The 16,177-nt window shown below is 38.9% G+C and overlaps 1 protein-coding gene across 4 annotated transcripts in view; it reads left to right on the top strand.

Moving 5' to 3' along the window:
• Positions 1 to 16,177, top strand: part of LOC135081929 (solute carrier organic anion transporter family member 74D-like) — a 58,397-nt gene that overhangs the window by 36,863 nt on the left and 5,357 nt on the right. For all 4 annotated transcript variants that reach the window (XM_063976857.1, XM_063976787.1, XM_063976927.1 and 1 more), the window contains exons 4-10: positions 916 to 1,050; positions 6,504 to 6,668; positions 8,162 to 8,287; positions 9,853 to 9,989; positions 10,774 to 10,895; positions 14,177 to 14,364; positions 15,519 to 15,695. In XM_063976857.1, the coding sequence (XP_063832927.1) occupies positions 916 to 1,050; positions 6,504 to 6,668; positions 8,162 to 8,287; positions 9,853 to 9,989; positions 10,774 to 10,895; positions 14,177 to 14,364; positions 15,519 to 15,695 (1,050 nt within the window). The remainder of the gene's footprint in view (positions 1 to 915; positions 1,051 to 6,503; positions 6,669 to 8,161; positions 8,288 to 9,852; positions 9,990 to 10,773; positions 10,896 to 14,176; positions 14,365 to 15,518; positions 15,696 to 16,177) is intronic.

The following is a 16,177-nucleotide window of genomic DNA, read 5'->3' as shown; positions in this document are numbered from 1 at the left end:
TTCTGAAAAATCACCTAAAAGTAACCTTTTCATTAGTGTAACCTAAAAGTAACCAATGCAGTTCAAAAGTAACCTAAAAGGTTACAAAAGTAACCTTCTGGCAACACTGATTACCTTTGTAAAACCAAAAATTGCATGTCTCTATCCCTATCACAACATTTGCTATGATCGTTTGAACTAAGCCTCTCCGGGCGCTCCATTCAACGCTTCGTTAACAACGAAACTGAAAATGGCTCTAGATTTGTAATTTTGATAAAGACAAGTTAGATTTTAAGTAAAAACAAAAGATTTCGAAGTAAAATAAGCATTTTAGTTAAAATTAAAATTGTCCCTACCTGTAGAGGAGAATAATGTTGTGGTAGGCCTTTGTTCAAACTATCATAGCAAATGTTGTGTTAGGGATAGAGACATGCAATTTTTGGTTTTACAAAGGTAATACGATAGAGAATAATACACAACAATAAAAACCACCTGTTATAGGGGCATTTTTTGGAGAAATTTATCAAATAACCAAAAAAACACGAATTTTTAAGCAGATTTTTTTCAAAAAGTATCATTTTTTATTACTTTTTGTGTATTGTATGTGTTTTTTTAGTATCGCCTGTTATTTAGCATTATTACTGTTTTTATTTTATCAGGATATACCGCTTAGTTTAAAAGTTATTACGTTTTCTTTACAATAAGTAATTGGAAGAAAAAAAATTCTATAAAAAATTAAAAAAAAATCTCAAAAAATTTTTGACCTCTTTTTTGTCGATAAAAATAGGTCTAGTTTCATCTATTTTCATATGTACACTTTAACGTGACTCACACTGTATTTGGGACGTGTATAAGTGCCCTGGAAAGGGCCTATGTGGTGAATAAACTATTTGATTTGACTTGACTATTTGTAATTGAAGTGTAACTACGTTGCAGGCATGGTATTCATCGCGGTCTTCGTGGTGTTGCTGGCGGGTCTGATGTTCTGCTTCCCGCGGCAGATCAAGCAGGAGCCGCTGCCTCCGCCGCCCAAGAAGACCGTGGAAGTTAAAGGAGATCCTTTTCTCAAAGGTATTTATTCAAAAAAATATAAAAATGCTTAATTACTGAAAGAGATCTTATGAAGTTAGTACCAGCAGTGATTTGACTAGACTCAGGCTGAGTTGTACCATCTTACTTTAACGTTGACAAATCTGTACCCCCAGTGAAAAGGGATCTAACTCGACTTAGATCAAAATTGACTTTATAACATAATGTGAATCTCTGAAAAATTAGCTATTTTTGTATCTAATCGGTATGTTTCTACGACGTATAGAAAAGAAAATAATTTTGTGCCAAATGATACAAGTAAGGCTTTGTGAACCAATTTTGAGTTTTCTTTCGTGTATATTGATACATGTCTACTTTTAACAAAGTGTACCGGAGGCTCCTTTCACTTTTTTATTGTGTCAAGAGGTACGACTCGTGTTACTACTTTTTACACGATTGAAGTTGTTCAGATTGAATTTGTGATTAACAATATAAGATGACTCATATTAATATACACAAAAAAAACTATGTATTGTTGGTTGGTGAAAAAGAATGTAACTTAATTTATAGCACAAAAAGTAAAAGACAAATGATTATTTATTTTGTGTATAATGATTCAATTAGACTAATACCATTAACCACAAAAGTTTCGTACATGTGTAAAATGTTATCAGTTACTTAGATCAAAAACATTTGAAAATCGCAACTAATGATTTGGTTAATTATTTGGTGTAAAATGATATAACTTAGCCCAATTGTCAGATTAAAGGAAAACATAATGCGTAGTTTATAAATCAAAGAACTTTCGTTAATAGTTTTAATAAATAATGGTTAACATCTACTAGTAAAACATATAATTGAATTCATAGTGCCTAACGTTGTCAATAAAAGTACTTAATAAGTGCATTATAGAATTTACAAGAGCTCCAACTACCAGAACTCTTTATAAACAAAACTCATCACCTTAGACAACAAATTGAACTGGGCGAGTCATGTCGAGAACAAAATAAAAATGGCCTGTATAGCATTCCATCAGTGCAAGAGACTCATTGGTAGTAGATGAGGTCTCAACCCAAAGATAACACTGGCTCTACACGTCGGTTATATGGCCCTCTTACATACATCTACACATATTATTATAGATCACTTGTGTGGTGGCACAGAACACAACTATCAACAGCAAGATCAAAACTCCAAAGCCTGCAACGCCTAGTAAGCATAGCGGCCACTAGTTGTATGAGAACCACTCCATCGACATCACTTGAGTACCTTCTAAATCTCAGATCTTTAGACCTCATCATTCAGGAGGAAGCGCAAGCAGCCGCTCTAAGACTTAAAGGTAAGAACGGCATGTAGAAGCAAAACAAGGAACCAGGACATTCCACGATCCTGCACAAAACCCTAATAAAAGAAATACCTCTCACCGAGGCACCTATCGGCAGAATTCCCTGTGTTCACTCTTCGACTGAAGATATAATATCCAGCTTACAGCGGAAACGCAAGATTGCTCTGGAATCAATGAAGTTAGGATATTACACTGACGGCTCCAAAACCCAAAAAGGTACGGGAGCTGGTGTCTTCTCGATTTATCTAAATATACTAAGAATATCAACAACACTAGATAAACACAATACAATTTTCCAAGCAGATTTCAATCAGAGCAGCACAGGCGGTTGCAACCATAGACATCCGAGGTCTGAATATAAAAATAATCTCAGATAGTGCAAGCAATACAAAGCAACTTAATATACTACATTATAATACTTATATTGGAATGCCATGACGCGCTCCTAAGTCATTGCAGATGCAAATGGCGTTACCCTGCACTCCTGAAGTGGATCAAAGGACACAGTAACTCCTTGGGCAACGACGCAGAAGATGAACTGGCCAGAAGGGGATCGTACACGACGGTATTTGGTCCGGAACAATTATAATGCCGATACCATAAGCACAGCAGATCAAGACCTGGCTGCGCTCCAAAATAGAAAAATAACACCACACAGAATGAAAAGATTGTGAAAGATGTAGGCAAGCAAAAGATGCAGTTGTGGATATTATATCGAAAAAGTTAAAGACTCATAAGACTAAACAGGGACAACTTCCGCAAGGTCCTAAGTGTAATAACAGGTATGTTAAACAAACACCTACACAGTATAGCTGTACAGACAGCCTGCTGTGCAGAAGATGCATGGAGGCAGAAGAAAAACCACAGCACGTGCACAAGGAGTGCAAAAGCGTAGCAGATCAACAGGCTTAAATTCTCCAATCACCAGGGTCGCTGCAGAAGGCCTGTAGAGACCTAGATAGGCTGCTGCTAACTGGGAGGATCTGGAGCGGTTGGAATAGGAAGATCAAATAGCGCACAATGGTCTAATCAAAAGGTTAAGTGCAATATTCGATTGCCCTGCAAAACTAACTACGTAAGTCCTTATGAATAGATGCTATGTATAAAGTAAATAATTATGTAAATGGCATATGTTGCTGGACTTTGTCTGCTTAGCTCGCAAGTAGAACATGTCTTGTTAATCATATCTCTATTGATTTAAGAAGATTCCCGTCTTAGGCAGTTCGATTTTTTCAAGTTATTTATGATTTAAGAAGAGGCTGACAATGGTGGCTAAATATCTTGCGCTGCTTCTTCTCAGCACTGACCTATTTATGTCCCAAAATAAAAGTAGGGTTCAAGTGATACTAGGACGTGTTAAAGGGCTTTTTAAAAGCCTCTTTGTTGAAAACAAATGCATTTTATGACTTTACTTTTATATTATCCTTCTGTAGCCAAAAAGCAATCAATATAGCTTGACATCATCATCTCTGGTCCAGAGTTTGATTCCTAATAAGGTAATTGTAGAAAACAAACTTTTCTCTGTCTCCTGTCTAATTAGGTGATGTGAAACCATTGTTGTTTCTGGTCTTTATTACCCAATTGCTTCAACTAATACTTACTTTAAAATAGGAGATAATGTATGTAATTTAGGCCGATATCATTCATGGTATATGGTGTAATAATTAATAAAATAGTAGTTTCAGATCAGAATAAACATTTAAGGAGTAAATAATTAGAATCCACTCTAAAATTCTAGCCTTATTCCTTTACAATCGCCACTTATATCACTTTACACATAATTATTAGGATACTTAGATCGCTATTATGTTAGTTAGATCAGTTTACACATTTTTTTTCTCATCACAAAATTGGTGTATATTGATATAAGTAGAAATTTTTGGACGATTTACCCTAAATAACCTGAAATAATGATTCCTCATAGTGTAATTACTAATGTTTGTTTTACAACTTTTTCTAAAATTAAAAAAACAAAAAAATATCAACAGAAATGGCGTAAAATGTATCACTTTACACTTGTTAGCGGGTGGTCAATTCAGTGTGGTGTAAAATGATTTATGTCCCATTACATCACTTTACACGAATGTAAAGTTGCCGTGCATGGCGATATAACTGGGTTTTTATTTAATTACGAAAAAACTACATGCTATATTTCCCAAACTAGCACACTGCCTAATTATATCTAACATTACCTTTCACCTAAAAAATATTTCACCAAGTTATCTCTAATAGCGACGAAGCAGGATTTTTTTTAACTTCAAATGCGATTTTCCAAAAATCACCATTTTCGACTTAACTCCGTTTTCACTGGGGGTACAGAAATGTGAAAAATCTGTCAAACTCCATACAAAAAGCACCGGTTATCGTTATAGTTACCGTTAAAAGTGACGTGGTGCAACTCAGCCTTAATGTCTTAAAAATGTCCCCTGTCCCCTAGATGGGGCAGAGGGCATCCACAACAGTCCTCCATCGCGTTCTGTCTTGAGCTTCGTGTTTGATCTCGCTCCAAGTCTTGCCGATTTCCTTCATTTTTTTTTCTTAATATCTATTGATTGTCCAGTTACCATTTGATTTTCTTAACAGCGAATGTATTGGATTCGGATTGGTATAATTTTTTAATATCAAACTTTTGTACTTACAATGAGAATTGCATACAAAAAGTTTGTTGACTGGTTTCTAAAACCCGTTTTATAATCAGTGACACATAAACACATTAATGCTAGCAGACAAACGCCTCGAATTTATCGGCGGTCAACGGCATATTGATATGGCATATAACCTTTTCGATCACGGCAGATATGTCTTTGAAGGACACCATGAATAAAGAATTAACACGTTGCCAACCAGTGCTGCATTTTTTCTTATTTTTAATTTTTTATCATTTGATAATGATGTGACGGCTAAAAAAGATGACTGAGTTTCTTCCGCCACTTCTTGTCAGTACCTACCAGCAGTGTGGAAAAAAATTAATATTTTTTTTGATTAATTTGATTTTTATTAGGTTTTGCGATCATTTCTTTAGTTGTTCAAACATTTTTATTTAAAGTACGGCCAACTAGCAGCGATACGAAAGGCCGTTACGACTGTCGAGTTGACAATCAATTCTGCCTCTTCCCATCTTGTGTATGTGTCGTAATGTCTCGTTCTTCCGCCAAAATTGTCAAAGTCAGACGGGTTCGTCAACATTCGGATATTTTTAGTATAATACATAGTTGTTGCAATTCACGAGGGCGAATCTGAATTTAAGTCTCTGTGAAAAAGGGGTAGGTAGGCCTGTTGCTATACACCGGGCACATTGAGAGGCAGAAATGTTATTATTATTATCATTATTTAATTTAAATCTACATTATACAATAATTCAAATTATAACAAAAACAAAGTTCAATAAAACATCTATTATTATGGTTTGCCAGATATTTTTTAAAACGATATTGTCTACAAAAATATGTGATCTAACTATTAAAAAGTTATCCACCCCTGCTATTCCAAATGACCATGACATTGGGTTTGTTTACATTTGGTGTCGCTTCTCGTTGGCCGTACTTTACAAAAATATGTAATCTAACTATTAAAAAGTTATGCACCCCTGCTATTCCTAATGACCATGACATTGGGTTTGTTTACATTTGGTATCGCTTCTCGTTGGCCGTACTATACGTACCTACGTAGAATTGATGTATAGAGCTGGCAACATCGCCAAAAAATATATGTGGTTATCTAAAAAATCGCAGATATGTTTGTATGGAAAAATTTATTTCTTTAGATTATCCATATAAAACGACAATTTCATACATTAACACCTAATATTAACATTGTTTTCGAACATTACAGTTGATTAATATAAACTCCCAGTCTTTCATTAATTCCATTTTCGGTCATTGATTTAAATCAGTGATTTTTATCAAAAAAAAAAATCATGCAATAAAAATCATGATTTAAATCAACTTGCAACCCTGCTTATCAGTCAATTTGTTGTCCCGAAGTGGTGATAAGGCAAGCTATATTTCGGACTTGTATAAGTGCCCTGAAATGGGCCTAAATATTATTAATAAAGAATATGAATACAGACTTTTCGCATACGAATTGTTAAGAAAGAAAAATATATTTTTAAAACATTTATTGTAATCTACCGTCACCTTCCTTCTTCCAGGCTTCGCGAACTCCATCAAGCGGCAGCTCACCAACGACATCCTGATGTACCGGACCGCCAGTTCAGTGCTCCACCTTATGCCCATTAGTGGGGTCTACAGCTTCTTACCGAAGTACATGGAGACGCAGTTCCGTCTGTCGACACACGACGCCAACCTTATCTCGGGTGAGGTACTAACCAGTGGGCGTATTAGATGTGCCACTTGAGATGTTGTTGAGACTTTTTTGGGTTTAACGAGGCCCTGCGTAAAATTCCGCGCGGTGTCTTGCTGCTTTTACACTATGCGGAAATTAGCCGAGTCAAGTCAAAAAAACAGAGGAGTGGGGATGAAATTCATTCATAATTCATCCCCACTCCACTGTTTTTTTGACTTGACTTGGCTAATTTCCGCGCAGTGTAAACGCAGCATCTAAATATGTACCGTCTGATACATCGGTTTTCGGCGATGAGCGTGTTTAGAGTTTATTTTATTTAAGATACCCGATGTTTAGAGTGCATGTAAGTTTGGGTACTGAGGGTAATGTTAGATGACTTTCTGACAAATATTATCAAACAAAAGTGGTAGTTAATATGCCTCTAACGCACCATAATAGAGAGTGAAAGGCACTTACAGGGCAGAAATGCACCATCATAGACTGCATCCCACTTAACACCAGGTGTGATTGTGGTCAAATACCTGCCTCGTTATGCATAAAAAATTGGTACTACATATATGCTAAAAGTTATTCTCACATATCCCTAACCTTTCCTAGTTCCCATTCTCAAATCACCAAGCGTTTTTCTTATTCCCAAGTCTCTAAAATACCTAAGATACAAATATTTGTTCTATTGACACGTAAAAACAACATGCAGCGTCCTACATTGTTAATATGAGGCGCATGTTATATGGATTACCCTTACCAGAGTAAATACAAATGAGTAGGTCATCTTCATAGAAACGCACCGAGCGCGGTTTGTATGTGACAAAATTCGGAGCAACTCCCCGCTAATCAACGCTAAATTTTGTCAGTGTGTGCGTGCGCGCCGCATACGTATTGGCGCGCTCACATACAAACCGCGCTCGGGCGTTTCTATGAAGATGACCTACTCATTTGTATTTACTCTGCCCTTACGCTCAACTTCACAAATTAGCTTAAACTGAATTATTAAATCAAATCAAATCAAATCATTTATTTTGCGAAAATGGGTTTACATCAGTAGGTGTTACAATTTTTCAAGTAGGTATCTCCATCTTCCACCTTTAGGCATGCAAAATTATTAGTGTTATTGTCACATTGTAATAAATTATAATTCACATTTATAATAACTAATGTCAGACAACTCAGGGTCAATAATTACATTAATGTCAATTCAAAAATAATAAAATAAAAATACTCAAATTACATAATGTCAACTACAATCTACTTCAAAAGTATTAGATTTGGATTACATACATTACAAACACATGAAACTGTCCAGGAGGAATTCGCTAATCGAATAATACGCCTTATCTACCAACAACTTATGAAGACATTCCCTGAACGAGAATATGTCCTCCTTATTTCTTATACCCTGTGGCAGTTTATTATAAATACGGGGTGCCATTCCAACTAAAAAACAATTCCAAAGGAACATGTACCTTATATCATGTCCCCAAGGTTGTAATCTCCTCCTTCCAGGCACGGCCGGCATTCTGGTGATGGGAATGGGCATCGTCACGTCGGGGGTAATCATCCTGCGGACGGTGCCTACTGCGCGGACCGTCGCCGCTTGGACCGCCGGCACGGCTGCTATCTACAGTATTGGTGAGTGTTATAAAAAAACAGCGTTTGGTTGACACGCATTTATAAAATTAAAGATGACTAGCTTTTGCGTGGAATTTCTTTTGTCAAATTTTCCTGAATTTTCTTTGCTATAAACCTCACGGAGCCCGAGACCTTTCCAACGAATGCAAAACCGTGGAAATCGGTTCGTGCGTTCTGGAGTTATAGCGTCAGGAAGGAAAACCCGACTTAACCTCTCGTTCCCACTATTGCAACTCCTGTGTAGCCGGGATCTACAGCTTGACCGCCACAAAAACCCAACCAATGAAGGTCAAGTTTGTCCCCCTGGTGAGTGTTATAAAACAGCGTTTGGTTGACACGCATTTATAAAATTAAAGATGACTAGCTTTTGCGTGGAATTTCTTTTGTCAAATTTTCCTGAATTTTCTTTGCTATAAACCTCACGGAGCCCGAGACCTTTCCAACGAATGCAAAACCGTGGAAATCGGTTGGTGCGTTCTGGAGTTATAGCGTCAGGAAGGAAAACCCGACTTAACCTCTCGTTCCCACCACTGCAACTCCTGTGTAGCCAGGATCTACAGCTTGACCGCCACAAAAACCCAACCAATGAAGGTCAAGTTTGTCCCCCCGGTGAGTGTTATAAAACAGCGTTTGGTTGACACGCATTTATAAAATTATAGATGACTAGCTTTTACCCGCGGTTGTCTGTCACAGAAAAAAATTTCGCGCGCGTCCCTGTTTGAAAAACCGATAAAAACTATCCTGTCCTTTCCCGGGACTCAAACCAACTCTATGCCAAATTTTATCAAAATCGGTTCAGTAGTTTAGGCGTGAAAGCGATACAGACAGACAGGCAGACAGTTTCTTTCGCATTTATAATATTAGTATAGATAGATGACTAGCTTTTGCCCGCGGCTTAATCCGCGTGAAATTTAGTTTGTCACAGATCGTCATAAATTATAAGCCTATATGTTAATCTGGGTTATAAACAATAATGCTGTAAAGTTTTAACAAAATCCGTTCAGTAGTTTTAGCGTGAAAGAGTAACAAACATCCAGACCCATACTTTCGCATTTATAATAGGAAGTGGGAGAATATGTTTAAAATTATTTCAAAAACGCCCCAGCTTGTGTGCACTAAGGCAGTGACTGTTAGAGACAGTGTGACATACGGCCACTGAGTTTCCCGAAAAATACTTCTAATGTCTGAATGTCATGATGTCTGGATGTTTGTTACTCTTTCACGCAAAAACTACTGAACGGATTTTGTTGAAACTTCACCGTATTATTGTTTATGACCAGATTAACATATATGCTATAATTTATGACGATATGTGACAAATTTTCAATAAATAAATAAGACATGTCTAAAAAGCGCCATCTATCGTCATTGGTTAAAATCTACAGCGCTGGACAAACTACTGTTTTTGACGTTCGTAAATATTCATGCGGGGGAAGCCGTGAAACGCGATCTATCAAAATGATATCTAACGGGGGTAAAACGAGGTCCACGCGTACGAACGAAGTCGCGGGCGGCCGCTAGTAAGACTAATAATAATACTCATAATGGTACCATCAATATTGCAGGCATGGTGATCCTGATGTTCGTGAGCTGTCCGCAAGAGAACTACCGCATGCTGATGCCCGCGGAAGCCAACCTGAGCATGGAATGCAGTTCCCAGTGCTACTGCGACAGGTTCTCCTTCAGCCCTGTTTGTGGGCAGGTATGAACTTGTTTCATTTTCAACCTTATTGCTATAGTAGAAAGGGTTAGATATGATGGCACTATTGTATCATGTCTGTGAAAGGAAAAAGGCTCCAACTCGTTTTGACGTATGTGTCAAATTTTGATTAAAATGAATATTTTTTTTGAGATACAAGCAATAAAACGGGGCTATTCCCACCTCTCCTAGCAGTGGCAACTCCTGTGTAGCCAGGATCTACAGCTTGACCGCCATAAAACCTAACCAATGAAGGTCAAGTTTGTCCCGGGGGAAAGTTTTTCAGAAGAATATTTCGAACTCCTATGCTCTTCTGATTAATACAAGCAATAAAGTGCCTTAAATGTCGACTAAAGATATTCTACATATTCCACACCCTACGTTCCAAACATAGTGTATTATCGCTTGCAGGACGCGCCGACCGACGTGTGGGCCAATCTTGGTTAAAATAAATTTTACGCAATAAAGTGCCTTAAATCTTGACTAAAGATATTCCATTCCACACTTTAAGTTCAAAGCAATAAAGTCCATTCTCGCTTGAAGGACGCGTCTATTCCATTTCACACCCTTCGTCCCCAGCAATAAAGTCCGTTCTCGCTTGAAGGACGCGTCTATTCCATTTCATACCTTAACCGCTAAGCAATAAAGTCCATTCTCGCTTGAAGGACGCGTCTATTCCATTTCATACCTTAACCGCTAAGCAATAAAGTCCATTCTCGCTTGAAGGACGCGTCTATTCCATTTCATACCTTAACAGCTAAGCAATAAAGTCCATTCTCCCTTGCAGGACGCGCTGACGTACATTTCGCCGTGCCAGGCGGGCTGTACGGGCGCGCGGCAGCTCGGCAACAACACGTGGCTGTACAGCAACTGCTCCTGCGTCATGCCCGCCGCCGAAACGCTGCTCCCGTGAGTAGCCTGACATATTCGTTCGTTTTAGCCGAAAGACGTCCACTGCTGGACAAAGGCCTTCCCCAAGGATTTCCACAAAGACCGGTCCTGCGCCGCTTGCATCCAGGTACTTCCCGCGACCTTCACCAGATCGTCGGTCCACCTAGTGGGAGGCCTGCCCACGCTACGTCTTCCAGCTCGTGGTCGCCACTCAAGAACTTTCCTGCCCCAGCGGCCATCAGCTCTTCGAGCTATGTGCCCCGCCCACTGCCACTTGATTTTAGCGATTCTGCCTGCCATATAAATGTTAACTATAGTCCATTCAGCGTAAGATGGTGATTATGACAGTTCTATTTAGTGAGGCGCTCCTTATAAACCTAATCGATATTTTTTAGAATCGAGAATATTTTCTATAGAAATCTAATCGCCTTTTATTTGTTTGATTTTTAATCTTGATCAAAATTATATCTATGAATTTGAACTATCTGGAAATGGAATAAACGTGAATATTCTTAGTGGTACAAAATAAATCACAAAGAATTAAATATATGCATTTTATTCAATAAAACATCAAAATAACAATAACAAACAATACGTGGAGAAATCGCATAAAACAAAACCGTCATCAAAGGCAAACGCACACGTACTGACTTAGCTTTGACCTGCCTGAGATAATAATCGTGATTCGATGGTAAGATGACCACCATGCCGATTACTGATTTATTGCGATTGTTTATGTCCCATCCTGTTAACTACTTCGATAGCTTATCCGAATATGAGTTCCCCAGTGTCGTCCAGGCACAACACAATCAACAAAACACGGAAACAATCGAACAGGTACCTTGTCTGCCGCCGCGCTGCTGGTAGGTACTCTGTAGGACGCCGCCGGCCGGTAGTTAGGGCTTCGCCCGGTGTCTTCGGTGGTTCACTTGAGTCACTAACTTCAAGCAAAGTACTGTGGAGGCCTCACACACAAAACATTTCCAAAAAGTCACCAAATTTCACATTTCCGTTGGAGCACACAATAAGCGTGGCACTCGCGGAGCCGGCCCAAACGCGAGAGGGCGAGCTGCATAGCTTTCGTTCGTTTGCCGTCGTGGACGCGGCGCGGCGCTACTGTAGTCGCGCGCGCTCGCCGTGTAAGTTTTGGCGGGACGGAGTTGGCGGCAGATTTAAATAGGTCCCGCGCAATCGTACCGTGCTCATTGAAAGTATGTGTGCCTGAACACATCCCTATGAGCAAAAGTTCCGACTAACGCAGAAGCAATTCATTTAATATTTTTTCACAATTTTTTCTAAATAATAAACTAATAAATAAATAGAAATTCTTGTTATAGGTTAATTGAGAAAGATTAGTGATTGATATTTTGGAAGGATGAAAACACACAAAAGTAATTGATTTTTACAACTCAATATTTTTATTCGTAGAAAGTTAGAATCATAAAACGAAACGTTTTATCTGTCTAAATCACCATCATAAGTTGAATGAACTATAAATACATTGAAATGTCAGCCTGAAGGCTAAGTGCAGGTGACGGATAACGCGAGATTATGTAAACGGTCCTGGGTAATAATTTAGAACCTCTTTACGCATGAGGTGGAATTGTGTAAAGCAATCATAATCATTTGACAGTTCATAACGTACGATTATTCTGTCAAACGCTTTGTTTAAGTGATTTTATCGTACGTTATAAACTGTCAAATGATTACGATTGCTTTACACAATTCCACCTCTGAACTTAGCCTTAGTTTGCGCATTACGCTACCAGAAACGTACTGGTGTGCGGGCTCCTTTATTGCATGTATAATAATTCCACTGTCTATTATGAAGCGGAGCGTTGAAAGAATAAATAGTTATTGTATTTGCGCTCACCAGTTGGCGCCACTGTAGAGTGATCCTGTTAATCTCTAGTGGCGGAGACAGTGGGGCCAACTGAAAAACGTGTTAAACGTATATAACCACTATAAAGTCCTGTTACCGCCAGTGGCGCCAACTAGTGAGCACTAATACGGTAGCCCTAATTTGACAGGTGTACCAATGTCTCCGGTCAGTCGCTCGGCAAGTCAAATTTCGTGGCTTGAAACATGATAAGTTTCAGAGATTGCCCCCTCCTTATTAAAAACTCCGTTCATAACAGCATTAAGCCACGTTTTCACTAGGGGACATGTCGCGGAGATAAGTCGTCCGACATTCACGTAGTTTGTCTCTGCAACTTTGTCCCTCGACATATTATGACTTGTTTACACTAGCCAGTAGTGAACAAGATGTCGCCCGAGGAGCGACACAAAGCGACACGAGACCTCACTAGCAGCGACACAGAGCGACACGCGTCCTCAGTACTCAAAGGCTGTCGGGCGACAGTCGAGGGATACGAAGATTGCGCCTGTGGACACTCGCAGAGCATCGACAAGCGACAAGTCTCGCGACCCGTAGATGTCGCACACGTGAATTTCGTGTCGGGTGACAGAGTCGCGGAACAAATGTCTCCTAGTGAAAACGCGGCTTTAACAGCTTATAACAGGGCTTTCTACACTTTTTTTACAGTGACGCTCTTAGGAATCTGCCCATGTGATAGTGCCGTGACGCCCCACGACGCACTGTAAACCCCTAGCCTATAATGGATATGCACTTTTCTAAACATCCACTATTAGGATAAGAAGAAACGGCCATGCATGTTCTTTGCTCATGCGGCCCGCTCATGAGCAAAAGAAGTATCCATCTCGGGCGACACATCATGCACCCGGATGAGATAGCAGATATCACGCTCCAAAGAATCTGGAAATTTATAGACTCAACGGGACTAAGCAGTGAACTCTAAAGACAAGGGCTGCCACAATAGATCAAACATGGTCGAGCTGGCGCAAATGAAGGCCCAAAGCCAATAATAATAATAACATCCACTATCACACTAACATCCACAATATGTATTAAATTCTTTAATAAATTACCACAAACTGTTGTAGAACTACCCATTCATAAATTCAAAGCACATATTAAAAGTACCTTAATGAAAAAGGGCTACTATAAAGTCGATGATTATTTAAAAGATAAAAATGTTTGGGATACGTTACTGCCTAGCTCGCATAAATATTTATAACTTTGTACATTTTAAAGCATGTAAACCTTTGAAAAAGAGGCTGACAATAGTGACTGAGTTTCTTGCGCTGCTTCTTCTCAGCACTGGCCCATTTATTGTCCTGAAGCAGTGGTAGGGTTAATACTGGGACGTGTAAAAGTGCTTTTTTTAAGCCTATTTACAGAAATAAATGAGTTTTAATGAGTTTTTTTATCCTTCCAGATTCGAGCGTTTCCAACTAACCAACCTGACAGCAGAGGAAGACGGTGGCTACGCCATAAGCGGCGAGTGCGGCGGGCGCTGCGACCAGATCTACGTGTTCGTGGCCATTTTTGCTACGATTATGTTCATACACGCCAGCGGCGAGGTCGGCGGCGTGCTGCTCAATATACGCTGCACGCATAAGTTTGGTAAGTCGGAATTAAATAAAATCTTTTCAGTTCAATTTAGACCTTATAACAAGGTCATAAAGAGGAAAATGAAAACTAGAGTATTCGCGGTCACTAGTTGGCGCCACTGGATAGTGATTAGATGTTATTGATTGTTGGTTAGCGGCGCCGAGCTTCGTAAATAAGGCCTTTTCAATCTTTCGCTGTATACACTGCAGTAAGGTACTGATTTCATCTAGAGAGGTGTTCGCACGCCGCCTACGCAAGCTTTGATTCTTCCGATACACCTAACGGCAATCTCCAGCCAGATATTTGGCTGCTGAAATTACGGCTATCCTGCTTTAAGGTTGGCTGAATATTTGGTGTCCGGTTTAACCGCTATTCGTTTCAGCTTTAGTTTAAATATTGAAATTCAACCAATCAAACGACGAGATAGGTTCTTCTCGAAAAAATCAAAATCAAAAATATTTATTCAGTTTAGACCGCAAGTAGCACTTATGACCGTGAAAATATTATTATAGAAAATAATAAAAAAAAGAAAAGGTAGCCCTTAAGGGGCACTTTACATGTCTCCTTATCTTTTGGGCCCTACCAGCGCTTCGAGACTAACATATGGCAAGTGCTGAGAAGGAGCTGCTGAGAGATGCTGAGAGAAATGCTTCTAAGTTGTGGTTTCGTACCAAAATTCCAGCTACCCGTCTAACCTGCTATTGTCGCCTCGAATATACAACCATCTACCAAAAGATATAATTGAAACTACATGTATACTTGTATTTAAAGCTAAGCTAAAGGACCTTTTGTTAAAAAAAGGTTACTACTCTGTAAATGAATATCTTTCTGACAATTTATAATGATTTGTGTGACAATTTGAGTACCTAAGTATTTATTAATGAAATGGTTTTTTTTTCTCTCCGACTGACATAATATTGTATTCTGCTGACATTTTCTGTATGACTTAATTAACTTATAATTATTAATAATTGACTTGTATTTGAATTGTATCATTTATTGTGTCATAGATTTTTACTACCTATCAATTGTATCTTACCATTATTGTATGCCCATGCGGCGGAACACAGCTGATCTATCATACAAATTTAATGACCTGACTTATGTACCTGTGATTTCACAATAAACACAATTTGAATTTGAATTTGAATTTGCGTTGCCCACAGACAAAGCAATGGCGATGGGCGTGATCCAGTTCGCGATCGGCACGTTCGGCAACGTGCCGTGCCCGATCGTGTTCGGCGCCGTCATCGACGCCGCCTGCCGCCTGCGCGACTCCGCCTGCAACATCACCGGCGCCTGCGTCGCTTATGACAGCGATAGCTTCCGACACTTCTACTTAGGTAAGCATCCTGCACGCTTAAAACACAATAGACAGTTTGACACCATACACCAATAATTCGAAACCACAACTGTTTTAAAAAGACTCTTATATAGTGACTGAGTTTCTTGCGCTGCTTCTTCTCAGCACTGGCCCATTTATTGTCCCGAAGCAGTGGTAGGGTTAATATTGGGACGTGTAAAAGTGCTTTCTAAAAGCCTATTTGCAAAAATAAATGAATTTTATTTTAATTTTATTTTAATTTCTTGATTCTGCTCTTAAAAACCTAATTTATTTTAAATTACCTGTAAATTTAGATTTTTGTTCGAATTGTAATTGAAAAGTAGTTTAATTGGGTTGACAAAATAGTGACGTCACTTGCTTGTAGTGCCATACAAAATCTATGGGAGAGTTTCGTTTTGACAGTTTTAAAAAGTACGTCAATTGACTGTGGTGTCAACATGTCTATTACAATACAACTGGTATAGAGAAAAATATTTTCAA

Source organism: Ostrinia nubilalis, chromosome 1 (genome assembly GCF_963855985.1).
Source record: "Ostrinia nubilalis chromosome 1, ilOstNubi1.1, whole genome shotgun sequence".
Lineage (NCBI taxonomy): Eukaryota > Metazoa > Arthropoda > Insecta > Lepidoptera > Crambidae > Ostrinia > Ostrinia nubilalis.
Note: the sequence above shows the minus strand (reverse complement) of the source record. Positions and strands in the feature narration are given on the sequence as shown.